General features: G+C 54.0%; 1 protein-coding gene across 1 annotated transcript; it reads left to right on the top strand.

Annotated features, from left to right (window-relative positions):
- chm (CHM Rab escort protein) lies at positions 1-24,027 on the top strand (the record flags this gene model as incomplete). The annotated part of the gene is made up of 14 exons (XM_079566746.1): positions 1-66; positions 2,102-2,168; positions 2,258-2,330; positions 15,746-15,862; positions 16,125-16,553; positions 16,647-16,763; positions 17,613-17,724; positions 18,258-18,552; positions 19,163-19,270; positions 19,339-19,402; positions 23,048-23,126; positions 23,245-23,343; positions 23,424-23,560; positions 23,638-24,027. Exons 1-14 carry the CDS (start codon positions 15-17, stop codon positions 24,025-24,027), a joined length of 2,139 nt encoding a protein of 712 aa, XP_079422872.1. The 5' UTR covers positions 1-14.
- Positions 24,028-25,600: the final 1,573 nt, after the last annotated feature.

The raw sequence follows: 25,600 nt of genomic DNA, 5'->3' as shown, positions 1-25,600 counted from the left end.
GTGTCAGATCCAACATGGCGGCGGAGGACCTGCCTTCGGAGTTTGAGGTGGTGATCGTAGGCACAGGTACGGCCCGGTTACGGCCCGGTTACGGCCCGGTTCTCGCTCAGTCCCGGGTCTACGGGTGGCTGCGGGTCCAGGCTCCGGTTTGGGCTCCGGTCCCGGTCCATTTCGGCTAAAATCCAGGCTTAAATCCCGCTATACCGGCCGTTAGCTCCGCGCTAACACACACGGCCATTCTGTATGGGAGCGGCTAGCGGCTAACGCTCACTGACAGCGGCCATGTTTTTATTCTTTATTTACCAGAGAAATTATGGATTTACAATGAAGCGACGCGTTTGACAGTTTCAGTGGGAATGTGAGAAGCGGAAAGCAGGAGGAGAACAGAGGAGGAGACCGGAGGAGAGTGGAGGTACAGAGGAGGTACAGAGGAGGAGACAGGAGGAGAGTGGAGGTACAGAGGAGGAGAACAGAGGAGGAGGAGAACAGAGGAGGAGACAGAGGAGGAGACAGGAGGAGAGTGGAGGTACAGAGGAGGTACAGAGGAGGAGACAGGAGGAGAGTGGAGGTACAGAGGAGGTACAGAGGAGGTACAGTGGAGGAGACAGAGGAGGAGAGTGGAGGAGACAGGAGGAGAGTGGAGGTACAGAGGAGGAGACAGGAGGAGGAGGAGACAGAGGAGGAGACAGGAGGAGAGTGGAGGTACAGAGGAGGTACAGAGGAGGTACAGTGGAGGAGAACAGATGAGGAGACCGGAGGAGAGTGGAGGTACAGAGGAGGTACAGAGGAGGTACAGAGGAGGAGACAGAGGAGGAGACAGAGGAGGAGACAGTGGAGGAGAGTGGAGGTACAGAGGAGGTACAGAGGAGGTACAGAGGAGGTACAGAGGAGGTACAGAGGAGGTACAGAGGAGGAGACAGAGGAGGAGACAGGAGGAGAGTGGAGGTACAGAGGAGGAGGAGAACAGCAGAGACTGAGCGGAAACTAAAGATAATTATGATTATGATGTGTCAAAGTGACAGAACAGAGAGGAGACAGAGGAGGAGGAGGAAAAAGAGGAGAGAACAGAAGAGAAGAGGAGGCCTACAGGAAGCCCAGACATAGGAGAGTGGAGATGCAGAGGAGGAGGAGACAGAGGAGGAGGAGACAGAGGAGGAGGTGTGGACAGGCTTGAGGTGTTGCCTTCAGGAGCTCTGGTAAAGATGATCCAGTTGTGAAGTGTAAATGATCAGTGTTGTGTTCAAGTGCACTTCACTATAAACTATAAACAAATAAAGTAACATACGTGTAACACATATATTTAACATACGTGTAAAGTGAGCTTGAGGAGCGGCTTCATGACGAGCTCGGACATGTAAACGTATAATCTGTCTCATGAGCAGCTGGTATTTACTGTGATCACGAGCGCTCATGAAGGCATCACCACCTGTAAACAAAGTCTCCAGACAGGCTCAAACTGAAGCTCTGCTGCCCCCTGCTGACGGTCTGAATGTTACGTTTGGAGGTATAAGGACTTCCTGTTTACAGTTTTAGGCTTAAACTCATTATTTCCATAAGCCTTTAGTCACATGATCTCTGGGTTGGTCTTTAGTCACATGATCTCTGGGTTGGTCTTTAGTCACATGATCTCTGGGTTGGTCTTTAGTCACATGATCTCTGGGTTGATCTTTAGTCACATGATCTCTGGGTTGATTTGGCGCAGCTTTAACTCGACATCACTGATGGATTAATCTGTAATTATATATTAATAACTGTTTTATGTCGTCTCTGGGTTTTAACGAACTGGAACTGTCCCGATCTGACCCGGTCTCTCTGTTTTATAACTTTATTTATCATTCTATGACTTTTTTCCAATGTGTGTTTTATAAACGGCTTTTATAAACAAACTGAACTATGTAGCTATAAATGAGAATGTTTTTTTAAGAAGCAGGTGCTAGCGGCAGGTTAGCATAGTAGCCTAGCTTAGCAATAATTAACTGGAATAGTCATTAAACCGATCGGGTCCGATACTGATCCAGGATATCGGATCGGGACGTTCATATAACCCTGGATGAACCTCAGGAGGGCATGACTGTGATGTCACAGTGTTGTTGTGTTCCAGGTCTGTGTGAGTCGGTGGTGGCGGCCGCCTGCTCCAGAGTCGGACAGAGGGTGCTGCACCTGGACAGGTGAGAGGGCGGGGCTACAGCAGGGGCGGGGCTACAGCAGGGGCGGAGTCAGAGCTTTTATTGTGACGCGTCTGTTGTGTTTCCTGTAGGAGGAGCTTTTACGCCGGAGACTGGGCCAGTTTCACCTTTAACGGACTTTTGAGCTGGATCAAAGAGCAGCAGGTAACAACACCACCAGGGGGCGGAGTCTCTGTCCACCAGAGTCTCTGTCCACCAGAGTCTCTGTCCACCAGAGTCTCTGTCCACCAGAGTCTCTGTCCACCAGAGTCTCTGTCCACCAGAGTCTCTGTCCACCAGAGTCTCTGTCCACCAGAGTCTCTGTCCACCAGGGGGCAGAGTCTCTGTCCACCAGAGTCTCTGTCCACCAGAGTCTCTGTCCACCAGAGACTCTGTCCACCAGGGGGCAGTGTCTCTGTCCACCAGGGGGCAGAGTCTCTGTCCACCAGGGGGCGGAGTGTCTGTCCACCAGAGGGCAGAGTCTCTGTCCACCAGAGGGCAGAGTCTCTGTCCACCAGAGGGCAGAGTCTCTGTCCACCAGAGGGCAGTGTCTCTGTCCACCAGGGGGCAGAGTCTCTGTCCACCAGAGGGCAGAGTCTCTGTCCACCAGGGGGCGGAGTGTCTGTCCACCAGAGGGCAGAGTCTCTGTCCACCAGAGGGCAGAGTCTCTGTCCACCAGAGGGCAGAGTCTCTGTCCACCAGAGGGCAGTGTCTCTGTCCACCAGGGGGCAGAGTCTCTGTCCACCAGGGGGCAGAGTCTCTGTCCACCAGGGGGCGGAGTCTCTGTCCACCAGGGGGCAGAGTCTCTGTCCACCAGAGGGCAGAGTCTCTGTCCACCAGGGGGCAGAGTCTCTGTCCACCAGGGGGCGGAGTCTCTGTCCACCAGAGTCTCTGTCCACCAGAGGGCAGAGTCTCTGTCCACCAGAGTCTCTGTCCACCAGAGGGCAGAGTCTCTGTCCACCAGGGGGCGGAGTCTCTGTCCACCAGGGGGCAGAGTCTCTGTCCACCAGGGGGCAGAGTCTCTGTCCACCAGGGGGCGGAGTCTCTGTCCACCAGAGTCTCTGTCCACCAGGGGGCGGAGTCTCTGTCCACCAGGGGGCGGAGTCTCTGTCCACCAGAGTCTCTGTCCACCAGAGTCTCTGTCCACCAGGGGGCAGTGTCTCTGTCCACCAGGGGGCAGTGTCTCTGTCCACCAGGGGGCAGTGTCTCTGTCCACCAGGGGGCGGAGTCTCTGTCCACCAGAGTCTCTGTCCACCAGGGGGCAGAGTCTCTGTCCACCAGAGTCTCTGTCCACCAGGGGGCGGAGTCTCTGTCCACCAGGGGGCGGAGTCTCTGTCCACCAGAGTCTCTGTCCACCAGAGTCTCTGTCCACCAGGGGGCAGTGTCTCTGTCCACCAGAGTCTCTGTCCACCAGAGGGCAGAGTCTCTGTCCACCAGAGGGCGGAGTCTCTGTCCACCAGTGTCTCTGTCCACCAGAGGGCAGAGTCTCTGTCCACCAGAGGGCGGAGTCTCTGTCCACCAGTGTCTCTGTCCACCAGAGGGCAGAGTCTCTGTCCACCAGGGGGCAGAGTCTCTGTCCACCAGAGTCTCTGTCCACCAGAGGGCAGAGTCTCTGTCCACCAGAGTCTCTGTCCACCAGAGGGCAGAGTCTCTGTCCACCAGAGGGCAGAGTCTCTGTCCACCAGAGTCTCTGTCCACCAGGGGGCAGAGTCTCTGTCCACCAGAGTCTCTGTCCACCAGGGGGCAGAGTCTCTGTCCACCAGAGGGCAGAGTCTCTGTCCACCAGGGGGCAGAGTCTCTGTCCACCAGAGGGCAGAGTCTCTGTCCACCAGGGGGCAGAGTCTCTGTCCACCAGGGGGCAGAGTCTCTGTCCACCAGGGGGCAGTGTCTCTGTCCACCAGGGGGCAGAGTCTCTGTCCACCAGGGGGCAGTGTCTCTGTCCACCAGGGGGCGGAGTCTCTGTCCACCAGAGTCTCTGTCCACCAGGGGGCAGAGTCTCTGTCCACCAGAGTCTCTGTCCACCAGGGGGCAGAGTCTCTGTCCACCAGAGTCTCTGTCCACCAGGGGGCAGTGTCTCTGTCCACCAGGGGGCAGTGTCTCTGTCCACCAGGGGGCGGAGTCTCTGTCCACCAGGGGGCAGAGTCTCTGTCCACCAGAGTCTCTGTCCACCAGAGGGCAGTGTCTCTGTCCACCAGGGGGCAGAGTCTCTGTCCACCAGAGGGCAGAGTCTCTGTCCACCAGAGGGCAGTGTCTCTGTCCACCAGGGGGCGGAGTCTCTGTCCACCAGAGTCTCTGTCCACCAGAGGGCGGAGTCTCTGTCCACCAGGGGGCAGAGTCTCTGTCCACCAGGGGGCAGTGTCTCTGTCCACCAGGGGGCAGAGTCTCTGTCCACCAGAGGGCAGTGTCTCTGTCCACCAGAGTCTCTGTCCACCAGGGGGCAGAGTCTCTGTCCACCAGGGGGCAGAGTCTCTGTCCACCAGAGGGCAGAGTCTCTGTCCACCAGGGGGCAGAGTCTCTGTCCACCAGAGGGCAGTGTCTCTGTCCACCAGAGGGCAGAGTCTCTGTCCACCAGGGGGCAGAGTCTCTGTCCACCAGAGGGCGGAGTCTCTGTCCACCAGAGTCTCTGTCCACCAGAGTCTCTGTCCACCAGAGTCTCTGTCCACCAGAGGGCAGAGTCTCTGTCCACCAGAGTCTCTGTCCACCAGAGTCTCTGTCCACCAGAGTCTCTGTCCACCAGAGTCTCTGTCCACCAGGGGGCAGAGTCTCTGTCCACCAGAGTCTCTGTCCACCAGAGTCTCTGTCCACCAGAGTCTCTGTCCACCAGGGGGCAGAGTCTCTGTCCACCAGAGTCTCTGTCCACCAGAGTCTCTGTCCACCAGAGTCTCTGTCCACCAGAGTCTCTGTCCACCAGAGTCTCTGTCCACCAGGGGGCAGTGTCTCTGTCCACCAGAGTCTCTGTCCACCAGAGTCTCTGTCCACCAGAGTCTCTGTCCACCAGAGGGCAGAGTCTCTGTCCACCAGAGTCTCTGTCCACCAGAGTCTCTGTCCACCAGAGTCTCTGTCCACCAGGGGGCAGTGTCTCTGTCCACCAGAGTCTCTGTCCACCAGGGGGCAGTGTCTCTGTCCACCAGAGTCTCTGTCCACCAGAGGGCAGAGTCTCTGTCCACCAGAGGGCAGAGTCTCTGTCCACCAGAGTCTCTGTCCACCAGAGTCTCTGTCCACCAGGGGGCAGAGTCTCTGTCCACCAGAGGGCAGAGTCTCTGTCCACCAGAGGGCAGAGTCTCTGTCCACCAGAGGGCAGAGTCTCTGTCCACCAGAGGGCAGTGTCTCTGTCCACCAGAGTCTCTGTCCACCAGAGGGCAGAGTCTCTGTCCACCAGAGTCTCTGTCCACCAGGGGGCAGAGTCTCTGTCCACCAGAGTCTCTGTCCACCAGAGTCTCTGTCCACCAGGGGGCAGAGTCTCTGTCCACCAGAGGGCAGAGTCTCTGTCCACCAGAGTCTCTGTCCACCAGGGGGCGGAGTCTCTGTCCACCAGAGTCTCTGTCCACCAGAGTCTCTGTCCACCAGAGTCTCTGTCCACCAGGGGGCAGAGTCTCTGTCCACCAGAGTCTCTGTCCACCAGAGGGCAGAGTCTCTGTCCACCAGAGTCTCTGTCCACCAGGGGGCGGAGTCTCTGTCCACCAGAGGGCGGAGTCTCTGTCCACCAGAGGGCGGAGTCTCTGTCCACCAGAGGGCGGAGTCTCTGTCCACCAGAGGGCGGAGTCTCTGTCCACCAGGGGGCAGAGTCTCTGTCCACCAGAGGGCAGAGTCTCTGTCCACCAGAGGGCAGAGTCTCTGTCCACCAGGGGGCAGAGTCTCTGTCCACCAGTGTCTCTGTCCACCAGAGGGCAGAGTCTCTGTCCACCAGTGTCTCTGTCCACCAGAGGGCAGAGTCTCTGTCCACCAGGGGGCAGAGTCTCTGTCCACCAGGGGGCAGAGTCTCTGTCCACCAGAGGGCAGAGTCTCTGTCCACCAGTGTCTCTGTCCACCAGAGGGCGGAGTCTCTGTCCACCAGGGGGCAGAGTCTCTGTCCACCAGAGGGCAGAGTCTCTGTCCACCAGAGGGCAGAGTCTCTGTCCACCAGAGGGCAGAGTCTCTGTCCACCAGTGTCTCTGTCCACCAGAGGGCGGAGTCTCTGTCCACCAGGGGGCAGAGTCTCTGTCCACCAGAGGGCAGAGTCTCTGTCCACCAGAGGGCAGAGTCTCTGTCCACCAGAGGGCAGAGTCTCTGTCCACCAGTGTCTCTGTCCACCAGAGGGCAGAGTCTCTGTCCACCAGAGGGCAGAGTCTCTGTCCACCAGGGGGCAGAGTCTCTGTCCACCAGAGGGCAGAGTCTCTGTCCACCAGTGTCTCTGTCCACCAGAGGGCAGAGTCTCTGTCCACCAGAGTCTCTGTCCACCAGGGGGCAGAGTCTCTGTCCACCAGAGGGCAGAGTCTCTGTCCACCAGAGTCTCTGTCCACCAGGGGGCAGAGTCTCTGTCCACCAGAGGGCGGAGTCTCTGTCCACCAGGGGGCGGAGTCTCTGTCCACCAGGGGGCAGAGTCTCTGTCCACCAGAGGGCGGAGTCTCTGTCCACCAGTGTCTCTGTCCACCAGGGGGCAGAGTCTCTGTCCACCAGAGTCTCTGTCCACCAGGGGGCAGAGTCTCTGTCCACCAGAGTCTCTGTCCACCAGAGGGCGGAGTCTCTGTCCACCAGAGTCTCTGTCCACCAGAGTCTCTGTCCACCAGAGGGCGGAGTCTCTGTCCACCAGAGTCTCTGTCCACCAGAGGGCGGAGTCTCTGTCCACCAGAGTCTCTGTCCACCAGAGTCTCTGTCCACCAGAGTCTCTGTCCACCAGAGTCTCTGTCCACCAGAGTCTCTGTCCACCAGGGGGCGGAGTCTCTGTCCACCAGAGGGCAGTGTCTCTGTCCACCAGGGGGCAGAGTCTCTGTCCACCAGGGGGCGGAGTCTCTGTCCACCAGGGGGCAGAGTCTCTGTCCACCAGGGGGCAGTGTCTCTGTCCACCAGGGGGCAGTGTCTCTGTCCACCAGGGGGCAGAGTCTCTGTCCACCAGAGTCTCTGTCCACCAGGGGGCAGTGTCTCTGTCCACCAGGGGGCAGTGTCTCTGTCCACCAGGGGGCGGAGTCTCTGTCCACCAGGGGGCAGAGTCTCTGTCCACCAGGGGGCAGAGTCTCTGTCCACCAGAGGGCAGAGTCTCTGTCCACCAGAGTCTCTGTCCACCAGAGAGCAGAGTCTCTGTCCACCAGAGTCTCTGTCCACCAGAGGGCAGAGTCTCTGTCCACCAGAGTCTCTGTCCACCAGGGGGCGGAGTCTCTGTCCACCAGAGTCTCTGTCCACCAGAGGGCAGTGTCTCTGTCCACCAGGGGGCGGAGTCTCTGTCCACCAGAGTCTCTGTCCACCAGGGGGCAGAGTCTCTGTCCACCAGAGGGCAGAGTCTCTGTCCACCAGAGGGCGGAGTCTCTGTCCACCAGGGGGCGGAGTCTCTGTCCACCAGAGTCTCTGTCCACCAGGGGGCAGAGTCTCTGTCCACCAGGGGGCGGAGTCTCTGTCCACCAGAGTCTCTGTCCACCAGAGTCTCTGTCCACCAGAGTCTCTGTCCACCAGAGGGCAGAGTCTCTGTCCACCAGGGGGCGGAGTCTCTGTCCACCAGAGTCTCTGTCCACCAGAGGGCAGTGTCTCTGTCCACCAGGGGGCGGAGTCTCTGTCCACCAGAGTCTCTGTCCACCAGAGGGCAGAGTCTCTGTCCACCAGAGGGCGGAGTCTCTGTCCACCAGGGGGCGGAGTCTCTGTCCACCAGGGGGCGGAGTCTCTGTCCACCAGAGTCTCTGTCCACCAGGGGGCGGAGTCTCTGTCCACCAGAGTCTCTGTCCACCAGAGGGCAGTGTCTCTGTCCACCAGAGTCTCTGTCCACCAGAGTCTCTGTCCACCAGAGGGCAGAGTCTCTGTCCACCAGAGTCTCTGTCCACCAGAGTCTCTGTCCACCAGGGGGCAGAGTCTCTGTCCACCAGAGTCTCTGTCCACCAGAGTCTCTGTCCACCAGAGGGCAGAGTCTCTGTCCACCAGAGGGCAGTGTCTCTGTCCACCAGGGGGCAGAGTCTCTGTCCACCAGAGTCTCTGTCCACCAGTGTCTCTGTCCACCAGAGTCTCTGTCCACCAGGGGGCAGTGTCTCTGTCCACCAGAGTCTCTGTCCACCAGTGTCTCTGTCCACCAGAGTCTCTGTCCACCAGAGTCTCTGTCCACCAGTGTCTCTGTCCACCAGAGTCTCTGTCCACCAGAGTCTCTGTCCACCAGTGTCTCTGTCCACCAGAGTCTCTGTCCACCAGTGTCTCTGTCCACCAGTGTCTCTGTCCACCAGAGTCTCTGTCCACCAGAGTCTCTGTCCACCAGAGTCTCTGTCCACCAGAGTCTCTGTCCACCAGTGTCTCTGTCCACCAGTGTCTCTGTCCACCAGAGTCTCTGTCCACCAGAGTCTCTGTCCACCAGTGTCTCTGTCCACCAGTGTCTCTGTCCACCAGAGTCTCTGTCCACCAGTGTCTCTGTCCACCAGTGTCTCTGTCCACCAGTGTCTCTGTCCACCAGAGTCTCTGTCCACCAGTGTCTCTGTCCACCAGAGTCTCTGTCCACCAGGGGGCAGAGTCTCTGTCCACCAGAGTCTCTGTCCACCAGTGTCTCTGTCCACCAGTGTCTCTGTCCACCAGAGTCTCTGTCCACCAGAGTCTCTGTCCACCAGTGTCTCTGTCCACCAGAGTCTCTGTCCACCAGTGTCTCTGTCCACCAGTGTCTCTGTCCACCAGAGTCTCTGTCCACCAGAGTCTCTGTCCACCAGTGTCTCTGTCCACCAGAGTCTCTGTCCACCAGGGGGCAGAGTCTCTGTCCACCAGAGTCTCTGTCCACCAGTGTCTCTGTCCACCAGAGTCTCTGTCCACCAGGGGGCAGAGTCTCTGTCCACCAGAGTCTCTGTCCACCAGGGGGCAGTGTCTCTGTCCACCAGAGTCTCTGTCCACCAGGGGGCAGAGTCTCTGTCCACCAGAGTCTCTGTCCACCAGAGGGCAGAGTCTCTGTCCACCAGAGGGCGGAGTCTCTGTCCACCAGGGGGCGGAGTCTCTGTCCACCAGGGGGCGGAGTCTCTGTCCACCAGAGTCTCTGTCCACCAGGGGGCGGAGTCTCTGTCCACCAGATTCTCTGTCCACCAGAGGGCAGTGTCTCTGTCCACCAGAGTCTCTGTCCACCAGAGTCTCTGTCCACCAGAGTCTCTGTCCACCAGGGGGCAGAGTCTCTGTCCACCAGAGTCTCTGTCCACCAGAGGGCAGAGTCTCTGTCCACCAGAGGGCAGTGTCTCTGTCCACCAGAGTCTCTGTCCACCAGAGGGCAGAGTCTCTGTCCACCAGAGGGCAGTGTCTCTGTCCACCAGGGGGCAGAGTCTCTGTCCACCAGAGTCTCTGTCCACCAGTGTCTCTGTCCACCAGGGGGCAGAGTCTCTGTCCACCAGAGTCTCTGTCCACCAGGGGGCAGTGTCTCTGTCCACCAGAGTCTCTGTCCACCAGAGGGCAGAGTCTCTGTCCACCAGAGGGCAGAGTCTCTGTCCACCAGAGTCTCTGTCCACCAGAGTCTCTGTCCACCAGAGGGCAGAGTCTCTGTCCACCAGGGGGCAGAGTCTCTGTCCACCAGGGGGCGGAGTCTCTGTCCACCAGAGGGCAGAGTCTCTGTCCACCAGGGGGCGGAGTCTCTGTCCACCAGGGGGCGGAGTCTCTGTCCACCAGGGGGCGGAGTCTCTGTCCACCAGGGGGCGGAGTCTCTGTCCACCAGAGGGCAGTGTCTCTGTCCACCAGGGGGCGGAGTCTCTGTCCACCAGGGGGCGGAGTCTCTGTCCACCAGAGGGCAGAGTCTCTGTCCACCAGGGGGCGGAGTCTCTGTCCACCAGTGTCTCTGTCCACCAGAGGGCAGAGTCTCTGTCCACCAGGGGGCAGAGTCTCTGTCCACCAGAGTCTCTGTCCACCAGAGGGCAGAGTCTCTGTCCACCAGGGGGCGGAGTCTCTGTCCACCAGAGGGCAGAGTCTCTGTCCACCAGGGGGCGGAGTCTCTGTCCACCAGAGGGCAGAGTCTCTGTCCACCAGAGGGCAGTGTCTCTGTCCACCAGAGTCTCTGTCCACCAGAGGGCAGAGTCTCTGTCCACCAGAGGGCAGTGTCTCTGTCCACCAGAGGGCAGAGTCTCTGTCCACCAGAGGGCAGTGTCTCTGTCCACCAGAGGGCAGTGTCTCTGTCCACCAGGGGGCAGAGTCTCTGTCCACCAGAGGGCAGTGTCTCTGTCCACCAGAGGGCAGAGTCTCTGTCCACCAGAGGGCAGTGTCTCTGTCCACCAGAGGGCAGTGTCTCTGTCCACCAGAGGGCAGTGTCTCTGTCCACCAGAGGGCAGAGTCTCTGTCCACCAGAGGGCAGTGTCTCTGTCCACCAGAGGGCAGTGTCTCTGTCCACCAGAGGGCAGTGTCTCTGTCCACCAGGGGGCAGAGTCTCTGTCCACCAGAGTCTCTGTCCACCAGAGTCTCTGTCCACCAGGGGGCAGTGTCTCTGTCCACCAGAGTCTCTGTCCACCAGTGTCTCTGTCCACCAGTGTCTCTGTCCACCAGAGTCTCTGTCCACCAGTGTCTCTGTCCACCAGTGTCTCTGTCCACCAGTGTCTCTGTCCACCAGTGTCTCTGTCCACCAGTGTCTCTGTCCACCAGTGTCTCTGTCCACCAGTGTCTCTGTCCACCAGGGGGCAGTGTCTCTGTCCACCAGTGTCTCTGTCCACCAGTGTCTCTGTCCACCAGAGTCTCTGTCCACCAGTGTCTCTGTCCACCAGAGTCTCTGTCCACCAGGGGGCAGAGTCTCTGTCCACCAGAGTCTCTGTCCACCAGTGTCTCTGTCCACCAGTGTCTCTGTCCACCAGAGTCTCTGTCCACCAGAGTCTCTGTCCACCAGAGTCTCTGTCCACCAGAGTCTCTGTCCACCAGAGTCTCTGTCCACCAGAGTCTCTGTCCACCAGGGGGCAGAGTCTCTGTCCACCAGAGTCTCTGTCCACCAGAGTCTCTGTCCACCAGAGTCTCTGTCCACCAGAGTCTCTGTCCACCAGAGTCTCTGTCCACCAGAGTCTCTGTCCACCAGAGTCTCTGTCCACCAGAGTCTCTGTCCACCAGAGTCTCTGTCCACCAGAGTCTCTGTCCACCAGAGTCTCTGTCCACCAGAGTCTCTGTCCACCAGAGTCTCTGTCCACCAGGGGGCAGAGTCTCTGTCCACCAGAGTCTCTGTCCACCAGAGTCTCTGTCCACCAGAGTCTCTGTCCACCAGAGTCTCTGTCCACCAGTGTCTCTGTCCACCAGAGTCTCTGTCCACCAGTGTCTCTGTCCACCAGAGTCTCTGTCCACCAGAGTCTCTGTCCACCAGAGTCTCTGTCCACCAGGGGGCAGAGTCTCTGTCCACCAGAGTCTCTGTCCACCAGTGTCTCTGTCCACCAGAGTCTCTGTCCACCAGGGGGCAGAGTCTCTGTCCACCAGAGTCTCTGTCCACCAGTGTCTCTGTCCACCAGAGTCTCTGTCCACCAGGGGGCAGAGTCTCTGTCCACCAGAGTCTCTGTCCACCAGGGGGCAGTGTCTCTGTCCACCAGAGTCTCTGTCCACCAGGGGGCAGAGTCTCTGTCCACCAGAGTCTCTGTCCACCAGAGGGCAGAGTCTCTGTCCACCAGAGGGCGGAGTCTCTGTCCACCAGGGGGCGGAGTCTCTGTCCACCAGGGGGCGGAGTCTCTGTCCACCAGAGTCTCTGTCCACCAGGGGGCGGAGTCTCTGTCCACCAGATTCTCTGTCCACCAGAGGGCAGTGTCTCTGTCCACCAGAGTCTCTGTCCACCAGAGTCTCTGTCCACCAGAGGGCAGAGTCTCTGTCCACCAGAGTCTCTGTCCACCAGAGTCTCTGTCCACCAGGGGGCAGAGTCTCTGTCCACCAGAGTCTCTGTCCACCAGAGGGCAGAGTCTCTGTCCACCAGAGGGCAGTGTCTCTGTCCACCAGAGTCTCTGTCCACCAGAGGGCAGAGTCTCTGTCCACCAGAGGGCAGTGTCTCTGTCCACCAGGGGGCAGAGTCTCTGTCCACCAGAGTCTCTGTCCACCAGTGTCTCTGTCCACCAGGGGGCAGAGTCTCTGTCCACCAGAGTCTCTGTCCACCAGGGGGCAGTGTCTCTGTCCACCAGAGTCTCTGTCCACCAGAGGGCAGAGTCTCTGTCCACCAGAGGGCAGAGTCTCTGTCCACCAGAGGGCAGAGTCTCTGTCCACCAGAGGGCAGAGTCTCTGTCCACCAGAGTCTCTGTCCACCAGAGGGCAGAGTCTCTGTCCACCAGGGGGCAGAGTCTCTGTCCACCAGAGGGCAGTGTCTCTGTCCACCAGGGGGCGGAGTCTCTGTCCACCAGGGGGCGGAGTCTCTGTCCACCAGAGGGCAGTGTCTCTGTCCACCAGGGGGCGGAGTCTCTGTCCACCAGGGGGCGGAGTCTCTGTCCACCAGAGGGCAGAGTCTCTGTCCACCAGGGGGCGGAGTCTCTGTCCACCAGGGGGCGGAGTCTCTGTCCACCAGGGGGCGGAGTCTCTGTCCACCAGGGGGCGGAGTCTCTGTCCACCAGAGGGCAGTGTCTCTGTCCACCAGGGGGCGGAGTCTCTGTCCACCAGGGGGCGGAGTCTCTGTCCACCAGAGGGCAGAGTCTCTGTCCACCAGGGGGCGGAGTCTCTGTCCACCAGTGTCTCTGTCCACCAGAGGGCAGAGTCTCTGTCCACCAGGGGGCAGAGTCTCTGTCCACCAGAGTCTCTGTCCACCAGGGGGCAGAGTCTCTGTCCACCAGAGTCTCTGTCCACCAGGGGGCAGAGTCTCTGTCCACCAGAGTCTCTGTCCACCAGTGTCTCTGTCCACCAGTGTCTCTGTCCACCAGAGTCTCTGTCCACCAGTGTCTCTGTCCACCAGAGTCTCTGTCCACCAGTGTCTCTGTCCACCAGAGTCTCTGTCCACCAGGGGGCAGAGTCTCTGTCCACCAGAGTCTCTGTCCACCAGTGTCTCTGTCCACCAGTGTCTCTGTCCACCAGAGTCTCTGTCCACCAGAGTCTCTGTCCACCAGTGTCTCTGTCCACCAGAGTCTCTGTCCACCAGTGTCTCTGTCCACCAGAGTCTCTGTCCACCAGAGTCTCTGTCCACCAGTGTCTCTGTCCACCAGAGTCTCTGTCCACCAGGGGGCAGAGTCTCTGTCCACCAGAGTCTCTGTCCACCAGTGTCTCTGTCCACCAGAGTCTCTGTCCACCAGGGGGCAGAGTCTCTGTCCACCAGAGTCTCTGTCCACCAGGGGGCAGTGTCTCTGTCCACCAGAGTCTCTGTCCACCAGGGGGCAGAGTCTCTGTCCACCAGAGTCTCTGTCCACCAGAGGGCAGAGTCTCTGTCCACCAGAGGGCGGAGTCTCTGTCCACCAGGGGGCGGAGTCTCTGTCCACCAGGGGGCGGAGTCTCTGTCCACCAGAGTCTCTGTCCACCAGGGGGCGGAGTCTCTGTCCACCAGATTCTCTGTCCACCAGAGGGCAGTGTCTCTGTCCACCAGAGTCTCTGTCCACCAGAGTCTCTGTCCACCAGAGGGCAGAGTCTCTGTCCACCAGAGTCTCTGTCCACCAGAGTCTCTGTCCACCAGGGGGCAGAGTCTCTGTCCACCAGAGTCTCTGTCCACCAGAGGGCAGAGTCTCTGTCCACCAGAGGGCAGTGTCTCTGTCCACCAGAGTCTCTGTCCACCAGAGGGCAGAGTCTCTGTCCACCAGAGGGCAGTGTCTCTGTCCACCAGGGGGCAGAGTCTCTGTCCACCAGAGTCTCTGTCCACCAGTGTCTCTGTCCACCAGGGGGCAGAGTCTCTGTCCACCAGAGTCTCTGTCCACCAGGGGGCAGTGTCTCTGTCCACCAGAGTCTCTGTCCACCAGAGGGCAGAGTCTCTGTCCACCAGAGTCTCTGTCCACCAGAGGGCAGAGTCTCTGTCCACCAGAGGGCAGAGTCTCTGTCCACCAGAGTCTCTGTCCACCAGAGTCTCTGTCCACCAGGGGGCAGTGTCTCTGTCCACCAGAGTCTCTGTCCACCAGAGGGCAGAGTCTCTGTCCACCAGAGGGCAGAGTCTCTGTCCACCAGAGGGCAGAGTCTCTGTCCACCAGAGGGCAGAGTCTCTGTCCACCAGAGTCTCTGTCCACCAGAGGGCAGAGTCTCTGTCCACCAGGGGGCAGAGTCTCTGTCCACCAGGGGGCGGAGTCTCTGTCCACCAGAGGGCAGAGTCTCTGTCCACCAGGGGGCGGAGTCTCTGTCCACCAGGGGGCAGTGTCTCTGTCCACCAGGGGGCGGAGTCTCTGTCCACCAGGGGGCGGAGTCTCTGTCCACCAGAGGGCAGAGTCTCTGTCCACCAGGGGGCAGAGTCTCTGTCCACCAGAGGGCAGAGTCTCTGTCCACCAGGGGGCAGAGTCTCTGTCCACCAGGGGGCGGAGTCTCTGTCCACCAGGGGGCGGAGTCTCTGTCCACCAGAGGGCAGTGTCTCTGTCCACCAGGGGGCGGAGTCTCTGTCCACCAGGGGGCGGAGTCTCTGTCCACCAGGGGGCGGAGTCTCTGTCCACCAGAGGGCAGTGTCTCTGTCCACCAGGGGGCGGAGTCTCTGTCCACCAGGGGGCGGAGTCTCTGTCCACCAGAGGGCAGAGTCTCTGTCCACCAGGGGGCGGAGTCTCTGTCCACCAGTGTCTCTGTCCACCAGAGGGCAGAGTCTCTGTCCACCAGGGGGCAGAGTCTCTGTCCACCAGAGTCTCTGTCCACCAGAGGGCAGAGTCTCTGTCCACCAGAGGGCAGAGTCTCTGTCCACCAGGGGGCGGAGTCTCTGTCCACCAGAGGGCAGTGTCTCTGTCCACCAGAGGGCAGTGTCTCTGTCCACCAGAGGGCAGAGTCTCTGTCCACCAGAGGGCAGTGTCTCTGTCCACCAGAGGGCAGTGTCTCTGTCCACCAGGGGGCAGAGTCTCTGTCCACCAGAGGGCAGTGTCTCTGTCCACCAGAGGGCAGAGTCTCTGTCCACCAGAGGGCAGTGTCTCTGTCCACCAGAGGGCAGTGTCTCTGTCCACCAGAGGGCAGTGTCTCTGTCCACCAGGGGGCAGAGTCTCTGTCCACCAGAGTCTCTGTCCACCAGAGTCTCTGTCCACCAGGGGGCAGTGTCTCTGTCCACCAGAGTCTCTGTCCACCAGGGGCAGTGTCTCTGTCCACCAGAGTCTCTGTCCACCAGGGGGCAGAGTCTCTGTCCACCAGAGTCTCTGTCCACCAGGGGGCAGAGTCTCTGTCCACCAGGGGGCGGAGTCTCTGTCCACCAGGGGGCAGAGTCTCTGTCCACCAGGGGGCGGAGTCTCTGTCCACCAGGGGGCAGAGTCTCTGTCCACCAGGGGGCGGAGTCTCTGTCCACCAGGGGGCCGTGAGGGAAACCCTGAGGAGCCGTTGGAAACAAATGGTCTGAACTGATTGGTTGAAACTCTGTGTCGTAGGCGGGACCAGAGCCGGAGCAGCTCCACGATTGGTCGTCTCTGCTGGAGGAGGGGGAGGAGCTTGTTCCTCTGAACCAATCGTATTCGTCCATCAGTGACCTCCAGGTGCTCTGCTACGTCAGGTGAAGCTCCGCCTTTTTAACCGGTTTAATCAGAAAACGCCAAATATACTTTAAATCAAAACAGGATAAACACGAGGAATATAATAATATAATAATATAATAATATAATAATATAATAATAATAATATAATAATATAATAATATAATAATACTCTTAATCTAAACGCGTGTTGTTTTCTCCAACAGAGAAGAAGAAGAAGAAGCGACGACGGCCCCTGAACCACAGCAGGACTCGGTGAGTGTCATATCGTCTTTAGCCTCATGGGGGCGCCGTCTCCCACTCTCCTTTGGGGGCGGAAGAATCTGAAACGTCCATGGATCTGATTCTTTTTCACGTCTGTTTTGGCTCTTTCCAGAGTGAGTTCACAGAGGGGGAGGGGCCGCCAGCTGCTGAGAGCCAATCAGAGCCCGGCGCAGAGGCAGAGAGCCAATCAGAGCCCACCGCTGAGACCGAGAGCCAATCAGAGCCCGGCGCACAGACTGAGAGCCAATCAGAGCCCGGCACAGAGGCTGAGAGCCAATCAGAGCCCGGCAATGAGGCAGAGAGCCAATCAGAACCCGGCGCACAGACTGAGAGCCAATCAGAGCCCGGCGCAGAGGCAGAGAGCCAATCAGAGCGGAAGAGGCCGACTCTGGCAGGTTTGGTGAGAGACGGAAGACGCTTCAACATTGACCTCGTGTCAAAGGTGAAACTCCAGGACCATCCAGATGTTTCAGATGTTTCCAGATGTTTCGGATGTTTCCAGATGTTTCCATTGGTGTAACATGTGTTTCTGCAGCTGCTGTTTTCTCGCGGCTCATTGGTCGATCTCCTGATCCAATCAAACGTCAGTCGCTACGCGGAGTTTAAGAACGTCAGCCGCATCCTCACGGTTCTCCACGGCAACGTCACGCAGGTACGAACCCCTGACCCCTGACCCCGTGGTCCAGGTGAAGACTGGAGAACCTTTAAGAACCTGTGTCTCTCTGAAGGTCCCCTGCAGCCTAATGGCTATAGGAATAAACATACTGATCAGGCTAATGCTAATGGCTATAGGAATAAACATACTGATCAGGCTAATGCTAATGGCTATAGGAATAACATACTGATCAGGCTAATGCTAATGGCTATAGGAAAAACATACTGATCAGGCTAATGCTAATGGCTATAGGAATAACATACTGATCAGGCTAATGCTAATGGGTATAGTAAAAATACACTGTGGATGCTAATGCTAATGGCTATAGTAAAAATACACTGTGGATGCTAATGCTAATGGCTATAGTAAAAATACATTGTGGATGCTAATGCTAATGGCTATAGTAAAAATACATTGTGGATGCTAATGCTAATGGCTATAGTAAAAATACATTGAGGATGCTAATGCTAATGGCTATAGTAAAAATACATTGTGGATGCTAATGCTAATGGCCATAGTAAAAATACATTGAGGATGCTAATGCTAATGGCTACAGTAAAAACACATTGTGGATGCTAATGCTAATGGCTACAGTAAAAACACATTGTGGATGCTAATGCTAATGGCTACAGTAAAAACACATTGTGGATGCTAATGCTAATGGCTACAGTAAAAACACATTGTGGATGCTAATGCTAATGGCTATAGTAAAAACACATTGTGGATGCTAATGCTAATGGCTATTTTAAAAACACATTGTGGATGCTAATGCTAAAGGCTCTGACCCTTGACCCCGTGGTCCAGATGAAGACTGGAGAACCTTTAAGAGCCTGTGTGTTTCTGAAGGTCCCCTGCAGCCGAGCTGACGTCTTCTCCAGCCGGCAGCTCTCGGTCGTCGATAAGAGGAAGTTAATGAAGTTCCTCACGTCGTGTTTGGATGAGAACGACCCCTACACAGGTGAGAGCAGCCAATCACAGCGCAGCATCCTCTAAACCTGAGCCAATCACTGCACAGCGTCCTCTAAACCTGAGCCAATCACAGCACAGCGTCCCCCAGGCCTGAGCCAATCACAGCACAGCGTCCCAGAGGCCTGAGCCAATCACAGCGCAGCGTCCCACAGGCCTGAGCCAATCACAGCACAGCGTCCCAGAGGCCTGAGCCAATCACAGCGCAGCGTCCCACAGGCCTGAGCCAATCACAGCGCAGCGTCCCAGAGGCCTGAGCCAATCACAGCACAGTGTCCCCCAGGACTGAACCAATCACAGCGCAGCGTCCCAGAGGCCTGAGCCAATCACAGCACGTCCCCCTAAATGGTTCTCTAACGGTTGCTGCAGACACAAACACATTATTATAACAATGTAAAAACATGATTATTTTGTTGTTTGTGTCGTCGTGGAAACGCTCATGAACGCAGTCGCTGCTAACTTAGTGACGAACCATTTGGAGCCAAAATCACAAGTTAGATTTAACCCGATATCTTTTCCCCTTAGACTCTGCCGGACGCCCGTACATGGACTTCCTGGAGCAGCAGTCGTTGGGGGTGGAGCTGCGCCACTTCCTGTTCCACTCCATCGCTATGGCGTCGGAGGACACGCCCACGGAGGTGGGGCTGGCGTCCACGCGGCACTTCCTGCGCTGCCTGGGTCGCTACGGCAACACGCCCTTCCTGTTCCCGGTGTACGGCCTCGGAGAAATACCTCAGTGCTTCTGCCGCATGAGCGCCGTGTTCGGGGGCGTGTACTGTCTGCGGCACTCCGCCCACGGGCTGGTCATCAAAGACAACAGGTAACTGACTCCGCCCACATACAGGTAACTGACTCCGCCCACGGGCTGGTTACTAAAGAGAACAGGTAACTAACTCCGCCCACGGGCTGGTCATCAAAGACAACAGGTAACTGACTCCGCCCACATACAGGTAACTGACTCCGCCCACGGGCTGGTTACTAAAGACAACAGGTAACTAACTCCGCCCACATACAGGTAGCTAACTCCGCCCACGGGCTGGTTATTAAAGAGAACAGGTAACTAACTCCGCCCACATAGAGGTTCCTCCTAACAGGAAATGTGCAAACAGTTAAATGGTAGAAAAGGAGGTGATGTGCAGTGAGTTTTAGTCTGGGCCTGGAATATAAACAAAGAAATCATCCATGTGACGCCCGGGTTTAAAACCACTGAAGATGAATAAGCCGACCCTGTGTGTTACTCACCTGTGTGTACCTGTGTACATCCAGGTGTGTTATATATGTACATGTGTATATCCAGGTGCGTTATATGTACTGTATATACGTATATACCTGTACCTCCAGGTGTGTTATATATATACCTGTACCTCCAGGTGTGTTGTATAAGTACACGTGTATATCCAGGTGTGTTATATATATCTCTGTACCTCCAGGTGTGTGGCAGTGGTGGACAGCCGTGGGCAGAGGATCAGCTGTTCTCACTGTGTCCTGGAACCCGGACTGTGGGACGCGCCTCAGACCCGGAGCAGGACCAGGAGCAGGTCTGAGCCGCTGCAGAGGAAGCACTTAGCGTTTAAATCATAAATGTATTAAAGTTGTGTTGTTTCAGAGGCGTCTCCAGAGCCGTCCTCATCACCAACCGATCAGTGCTGCCCACGGAGACCGAGCAACAGGTGAGACACGCCCAGGGGAGGAGCTTAGAAAAGCACGCTGATCAGGCTCATGCTAATGGCTATAGAATACACTGATCAGGCTAATGCTAATGGCTATAGGAAAAACATACTGATCAGGCTAATGCTAATGGCTATAGGAATAATATACTGATCAGGCTAATGCTAATGGCTATAGGAATAATATACTGATCAGGCTAATGCTAATGGCTATAGGAATAATATACTGATCAGGCTAATGCTAATGGCTATAGGACTAACATACTGATCAGGCTAATGCTAATGGCTATAGGAATAACATACTGATCAGGCTAATGCTAATGGCTATAGGAAAAACATACTGATCAGGCTAATGCTAATGGCTATAGGAAAAACATGCTGGTCAGGCTAATGCTAATGGCTATAGGAATAACATACTGATCAGGCTAATGCTAATGGCTATAGGAATAATATACTGATCAGGCTAATGCTAATGGCTATAGGAATAATATACTGATCAGGCTAATGCTAATGGCTATAGGAATAATATACTGATCAGGCTAATGCTAATGGCTATAGGAATAACATACTGATCAGGCTAATGCTAATGGCTATAGGAAAAACATACTGATCAGGCTAATGCTAATGGCTATAGGAAAAACATGCTGGTCAGGCTAATGCTAATGGCTATAGGAATAACATACTGATCAGGCTAATGCTAATGGCTATAGGAAAAACATACTGATCAGGCTAATGCTAATGGCTATAGGAAAAACATGCTGATCAGGCTAATGCTAATGGCTATAGGAATAACATACTGATCAGGCTCATGCTAATGGCTATAGGAAAAACATACTGATCAGGCTAATGCTAATGGCTATAGGAATAACATACTGATCAGGCTCATGCTAATGGCTATAGGAATAACATACAGATCAGGCTAATGCTAATGACTATAGGAAAAACATACTGATCAGGCTCATGCTAATGGCTATAGGAAAAACATACTGATCAGGCTAATGCTAATGGCTATAGGAAAAACATACTGATCAGGCTAATGCTAATGGCTATAGGAATAACATACTGATCAGGCTAATGCTAATGGCTATAGGAATAACATACTGATCAGGCTCATGCTAATGGCTATAGGACAAATACACTGATCAGGCTAATGCTAATGGCTATAGGAATAACATACTGATCAGGCTAATGCTAATGGCTATAGGAAAAACATACTGATCAGGCTAATGCTAATGGCTATAGGAAAAACATACTGATCAGGCTAATGCTAATGGCTATAGGAATAATATACTGATCAGGCTAATGCTAATGGCTATAGGACAAACATACTGATCAGGCTAATGCTAATGGCTATAGGAATAATATACTGATCAGGCTAATGCTAATGGCTACAGGAATAACATACTGATCAGGCTAATGCTAATGGCTATAGGAAAAACATACTGATCAGGCTAATGCTAATGGCTATAGGAAAAAACATACTGATCAGGCTAATGCTAATGGCTATTGGAATAATATACTGATCAGGCTAATGCTAATGGCTATAGGAAAAAACATACTGATCAGGCTAATGCTAATGGCTATAGGAAAAAACATACTGATCAGGCTAATGCTAATGGCTATAGGAAAAAACATACTGATCAGGCTAATGCTAATGGCTATAGGAAAAACATACTGATCAGGCTAATGCTAATGGCTATAGGAATAACATACTGATCAGGCTAATGCTAATGGCTATAGGAAAAACATACTGATCAGGCTAATGCTAATGGCTATAGGAAAAACATACTGATCAGGCTAATGCTAATGGCTATAGGAAAAACATACTGATCAGGCTAATGCTAATGGCTATAGGAAAAACATACTGATCAGGCTAATGCTAATGGCTATTGGAATAATATACTGATCAGGCTAATGCTAATGGCTATAGGAAAAACATACTGATCAGGCTAATGCTAATGGCTATAGGAAACACATACTGATCAGGCTAATGCTAATGGCTATAGGAAAAACATACTGATCAGGCTAATGGCTATAGGAATAACATACTGATCAGGCTAATGCTAATGGATATAGGAAAAACATACTGATCAGGCTAATGCTAATGGCTATAGGAAAAACATACTGATCAGGCTAATGCTAATGGCTATAGGAAAAACATACTGATCAGGCTAATGCTAATGGCTATAGGACAAATACACTGATCAGGCTCATGCTAATGGCTATAGGAATAACATACTGATCAGGCTAATGCTAATGGATATAGGAATAACATACTGATCAGGCTAATGCTAATGGCTATAGGAAAAACATACTGATCAGGCTAATGCTAATGGCTATAGGAATAACATACTGATCAGGCTAATGCTAATGGCTATAGGAATAACATACTGATCAGGCTAATGCTAATGGCTATAGGAATAACATACTGATCAGGCTAATGCTAATGGATATAGGAATAACATACTGATCAGGCTAATGCTAATGGCTATAGGAAAAACATACTGATCAGGCTAATGCTAATGGCTATAGGAAAAACATACTGATCAGGCTCATGCTAATGGCTATAGGAATAACATACTGATCAGGCTAATGCTAATGGCTATAGGAATAACATACTGATCAGGCTAATGCTAATGGATATAGGAATAACATACTGATCAGGCTAATGCTAATGGCTATAGGAAAAACATACTGATCAGGCTAATGCTAATGGCTATAGGAATAACATACTGATCAGGCTAATGCTAATGGCTATAGGAATAACATACTGATCAGGCTAATGCTAATGGCTATAGGAATAACATACTGATCAGGCTAATGCTAATGGCTATAGGAAACACATACTGATCAGGCTAATGGCTATAGGAATAACATACTGATCAGGCTAATGCTAATGGCTATAGGAATAACATACTGATCAGGCTAATGGCTATAGGAATAACATACTGATCAGGCTAATGCTAATGGCTATAGGAATAACATACTGATCAGGCTAATGCTACTGGCTATAGTAAAAATACATTGTGGATGCTAATGCTAATGGCTATAGTAAAAATACATCGAGGATGCTAATGCTAATGGCTATAGGAAAAATACATTGAGGATGCTAATGCTAACGGATCCTGTAAAGTCTCCTGTACTAAGGCTTGCTAACTCTCCGCATATGGAAAGATCTAACGCCTTGTTTTATTTCTATGGAGGACACGCCCAGAGGAGGAGCTTAGGGATTGGCGGATCGATGCTAATCGGCTACTTTTTAAGTATAGTTACAAATTTGCATATTTAAAAAGAAGGCGTGGCAGCGATTCTAACCACACAAGGACAATTAACTGTATTGTTCGGCGCTAAAACAGGATGATCTGAGTCATTTTAGTTTCAGTTCTGTTCATTTTAAACTTTCTGTACTTTATATGGGGAATGGACTCTTAAACCTCACTTTGCCTCTGCACAGGGACCACAGAGGAACAGGAGCTTGTAGCTAACTCTGGTTAGCATTTGTATAAAGTCGACCAGTTAAAGAACATCATTGTAATTTACATATTATTTATATAAAATCACTAGTTATTAAATGTCAGTAGTTTGAAATGATCGGGATCATATGGATTAGGGTCAATCGTCATAGTAACAGTGTGGTCCTGCCTCCAGGTGTCTCTGCTGACGGTCCCTCCCTCAGTGCGGATCATCGAGCTCAGCCCCGGCACCATGACCTGCCCCAGCGGCTCCTGTGAGTATCACTACTGCAGTATATGCTAGTACTGCTGCAGTACTACTACAGGACTACTACAGGACTACTACAGTACTACTACTTATACTGCAGTAACGTCATCGTCTCTCTGTCACAGACCTGGTGCACCTCACCTGTCCGTCAACAGGCTCCGCCCACCACGACCTGTTCCCCGTGGTGACCAGCCTCTTCGTGACCCCGGAGTCAGCTGAGCGCGGTGAGTCACATGACCTGAGCGTCTCTAACGTAGACGTGTTTCTGTACGAAGCCTCAGCAGCTCTTCTCGTGTTTCCACAGACGGACCCGTCGTTCTCTGGAGCCTGTACTTCAACATGGCCGCTGCCCCGGAGGTCGAAGGTCAGGAGCTGCCCGTGAACGTGCACCTGAGCTCCGCCCCCGACGCCGCCCTCGGCCACGACGCCACAGTCGCTCAGGTGAGACGTTCACAACATGAAACACATGTCGACAAACCACGAGACTAAACTAAACCACTCGAGCGTCTCCGTTTCAGGCCGAGCGCATTTTCAACAACATCGTCCCTGGAGAAGAGTTCTGTCCTCCAGCGCCAAACCCCGAGGACATCATCTACGGAGAGCCGGAGAACGCCGAGAGGGCGGAGCCAGAGCTCGCTGCAGACGAGAGGGCGGAGCCAGAGAACGCTGCAGACGAGAGGGCGGAGCCAGAGGACGCTGCAGACGAGAGGGCGGAGCCAGAGAACGCCGCAGACAAGAGGGCGGAGCCAGAGAACGCCGCAGACGAGAGGGCGGAGCCAGAGAACGCCGCCACTGAGACTGATAACAAGAGCCCCAGCGACGTGGACGCTGTAGACGAGAGCGTGAAGGACATGGAGAACCTCACACCTGAGGCTGAAGCAGACCCGACGCTCAGAGCTGAGGAGTAGTTTATGAAGAGGTTCATGTTTATTTCCTGGACTGAAAACCACAAATGATTCTGTAAATGTCACCTTTAAATCACCCTCAGTGACTCAGTCCTAGCACGAGTCGCTCCATCACATCATCACTTTAACATACGTTTGTGAAGTGGTGACGTCACAGCTCTACTTCCTGGTTCACAGATGTTCGAGAAACTCTTTAAAACCACGATCAATATGTGTGAAACTCACAGAGAGACTCATGAGCCAAACATGAACCTGCTGCTGTAAAAGTCAGATTTACCGACATCGCTACATCCAGGTTAGCGAGATAATGCTAACGCAGCAGCTACGCTAACCCCGGAAGCACTTTAGTAAATATGACTTTTGTAGCAGCAGGTGCGGCATGTTTGGCTCATGAGTCTGAGAAATAAGTCGGTTCCGTAACTCTGTGAGTTTCACACATATTGATGGATGTTTTTAAGAGTTTTTTATGTTTTTTTCTCGCATAATGTTTGCCAGGACCCGGAAGCGGAAGTCGCGACATCACACTTAACAAACGTATAAACATGAGTCGATCCATCACATCATCACTTTAACATAAAGCAGTGCAGACGGTTTGGAGGAAACTCTCCGGACTCTGAGATGAAGAAGCTTCTGGTTCTATCAGCCCAGTCTGAGTGTCCCTCACTGGTTACAGCAGCGCCCCCTTGTGGCCGGCTCTTTAGTTTGGTGTAGATCTTGTTTAAACAGTGAGTTCTGAGGAGGCGGAGCCAGAGGGGGCGCTAGAGAGCTCCATTCACTTTGCCTTCAGTCGGGTTTGTGTCGAATGCCTTTGTTTTTATTGTTTTTATGTTTGTTTTTTTACAGAATAAAGGTCACATGACCCCGTGCCGCGCTCTGATTGGTCCAACAGTGTTTTCAGTTTTATGCGTTTCTTTAGGATTTGCTCAGACGGTCCCGGGTTCGATTCTGCCTCATTTGAAAGCTAAGACCTGCACAAGTCATTGCAGCTTTTTTTATGTTTTCGCTTATTTATTGTTTCATTGTTGCTTTTCTGGTATATTTGTTTTACCCTGTTTCTGTTTGATCCTTTTCAGCACATTTGTCTCTTTAACCTTGTTCTGTCTCCTCACCTTCTGTTTGATGAAACTCAGCTTTAGTCTCATTTCTTCTTCATAATGAAGTCGGTAACATGGAGCGAGGGCGCCTCCTCTGGGTAAACCTGATACAACAGTAATAATCTGTTACATTGACTTGCTCTTCATTAATAATATAATGAAGCATCTGCGTCACTACAGGAAGTGTTTTCTTTTCGTTAGAATCACTTGTTTTTACACTTATGTTTTATGTCATTTATAAGTCATTATTATTGCTTATTAATCATTTACACATTATTATTGTTTTATGATTTTATTCACTCCATTATTCCTGCGGCTGTGGGCGGGTCCTCTGTAGCGCCTCATGAGCAGATTTCCTCACTGACCAATGGGAAGCAGCGCTGTCGTGCCGTGATTACAAGCCGTGCCCTGATTGGCCGCGCGTGGACCCGCCTCCTCCGTAAACACGCTGTGATTGGCTGCGGCCTCGTGCTTAGCGCTGC

The sequence above is a fragment of the Gobius niger genome (genome assembly GCF_951799975.1).
Source record: "Gobius niger genome assembly, chromosome: 11".
Taxonomy (NCBI): Eukaryota; Metazoa; Chordata; class Actinopteri; order Gobiiformes; family Gobiidae; genus Gobius; species Gobius niger.
Note: the sequence above shows the minus strand (reverse complement) of the source record. Positions and strands in the feature narration are given on the sequence as shown.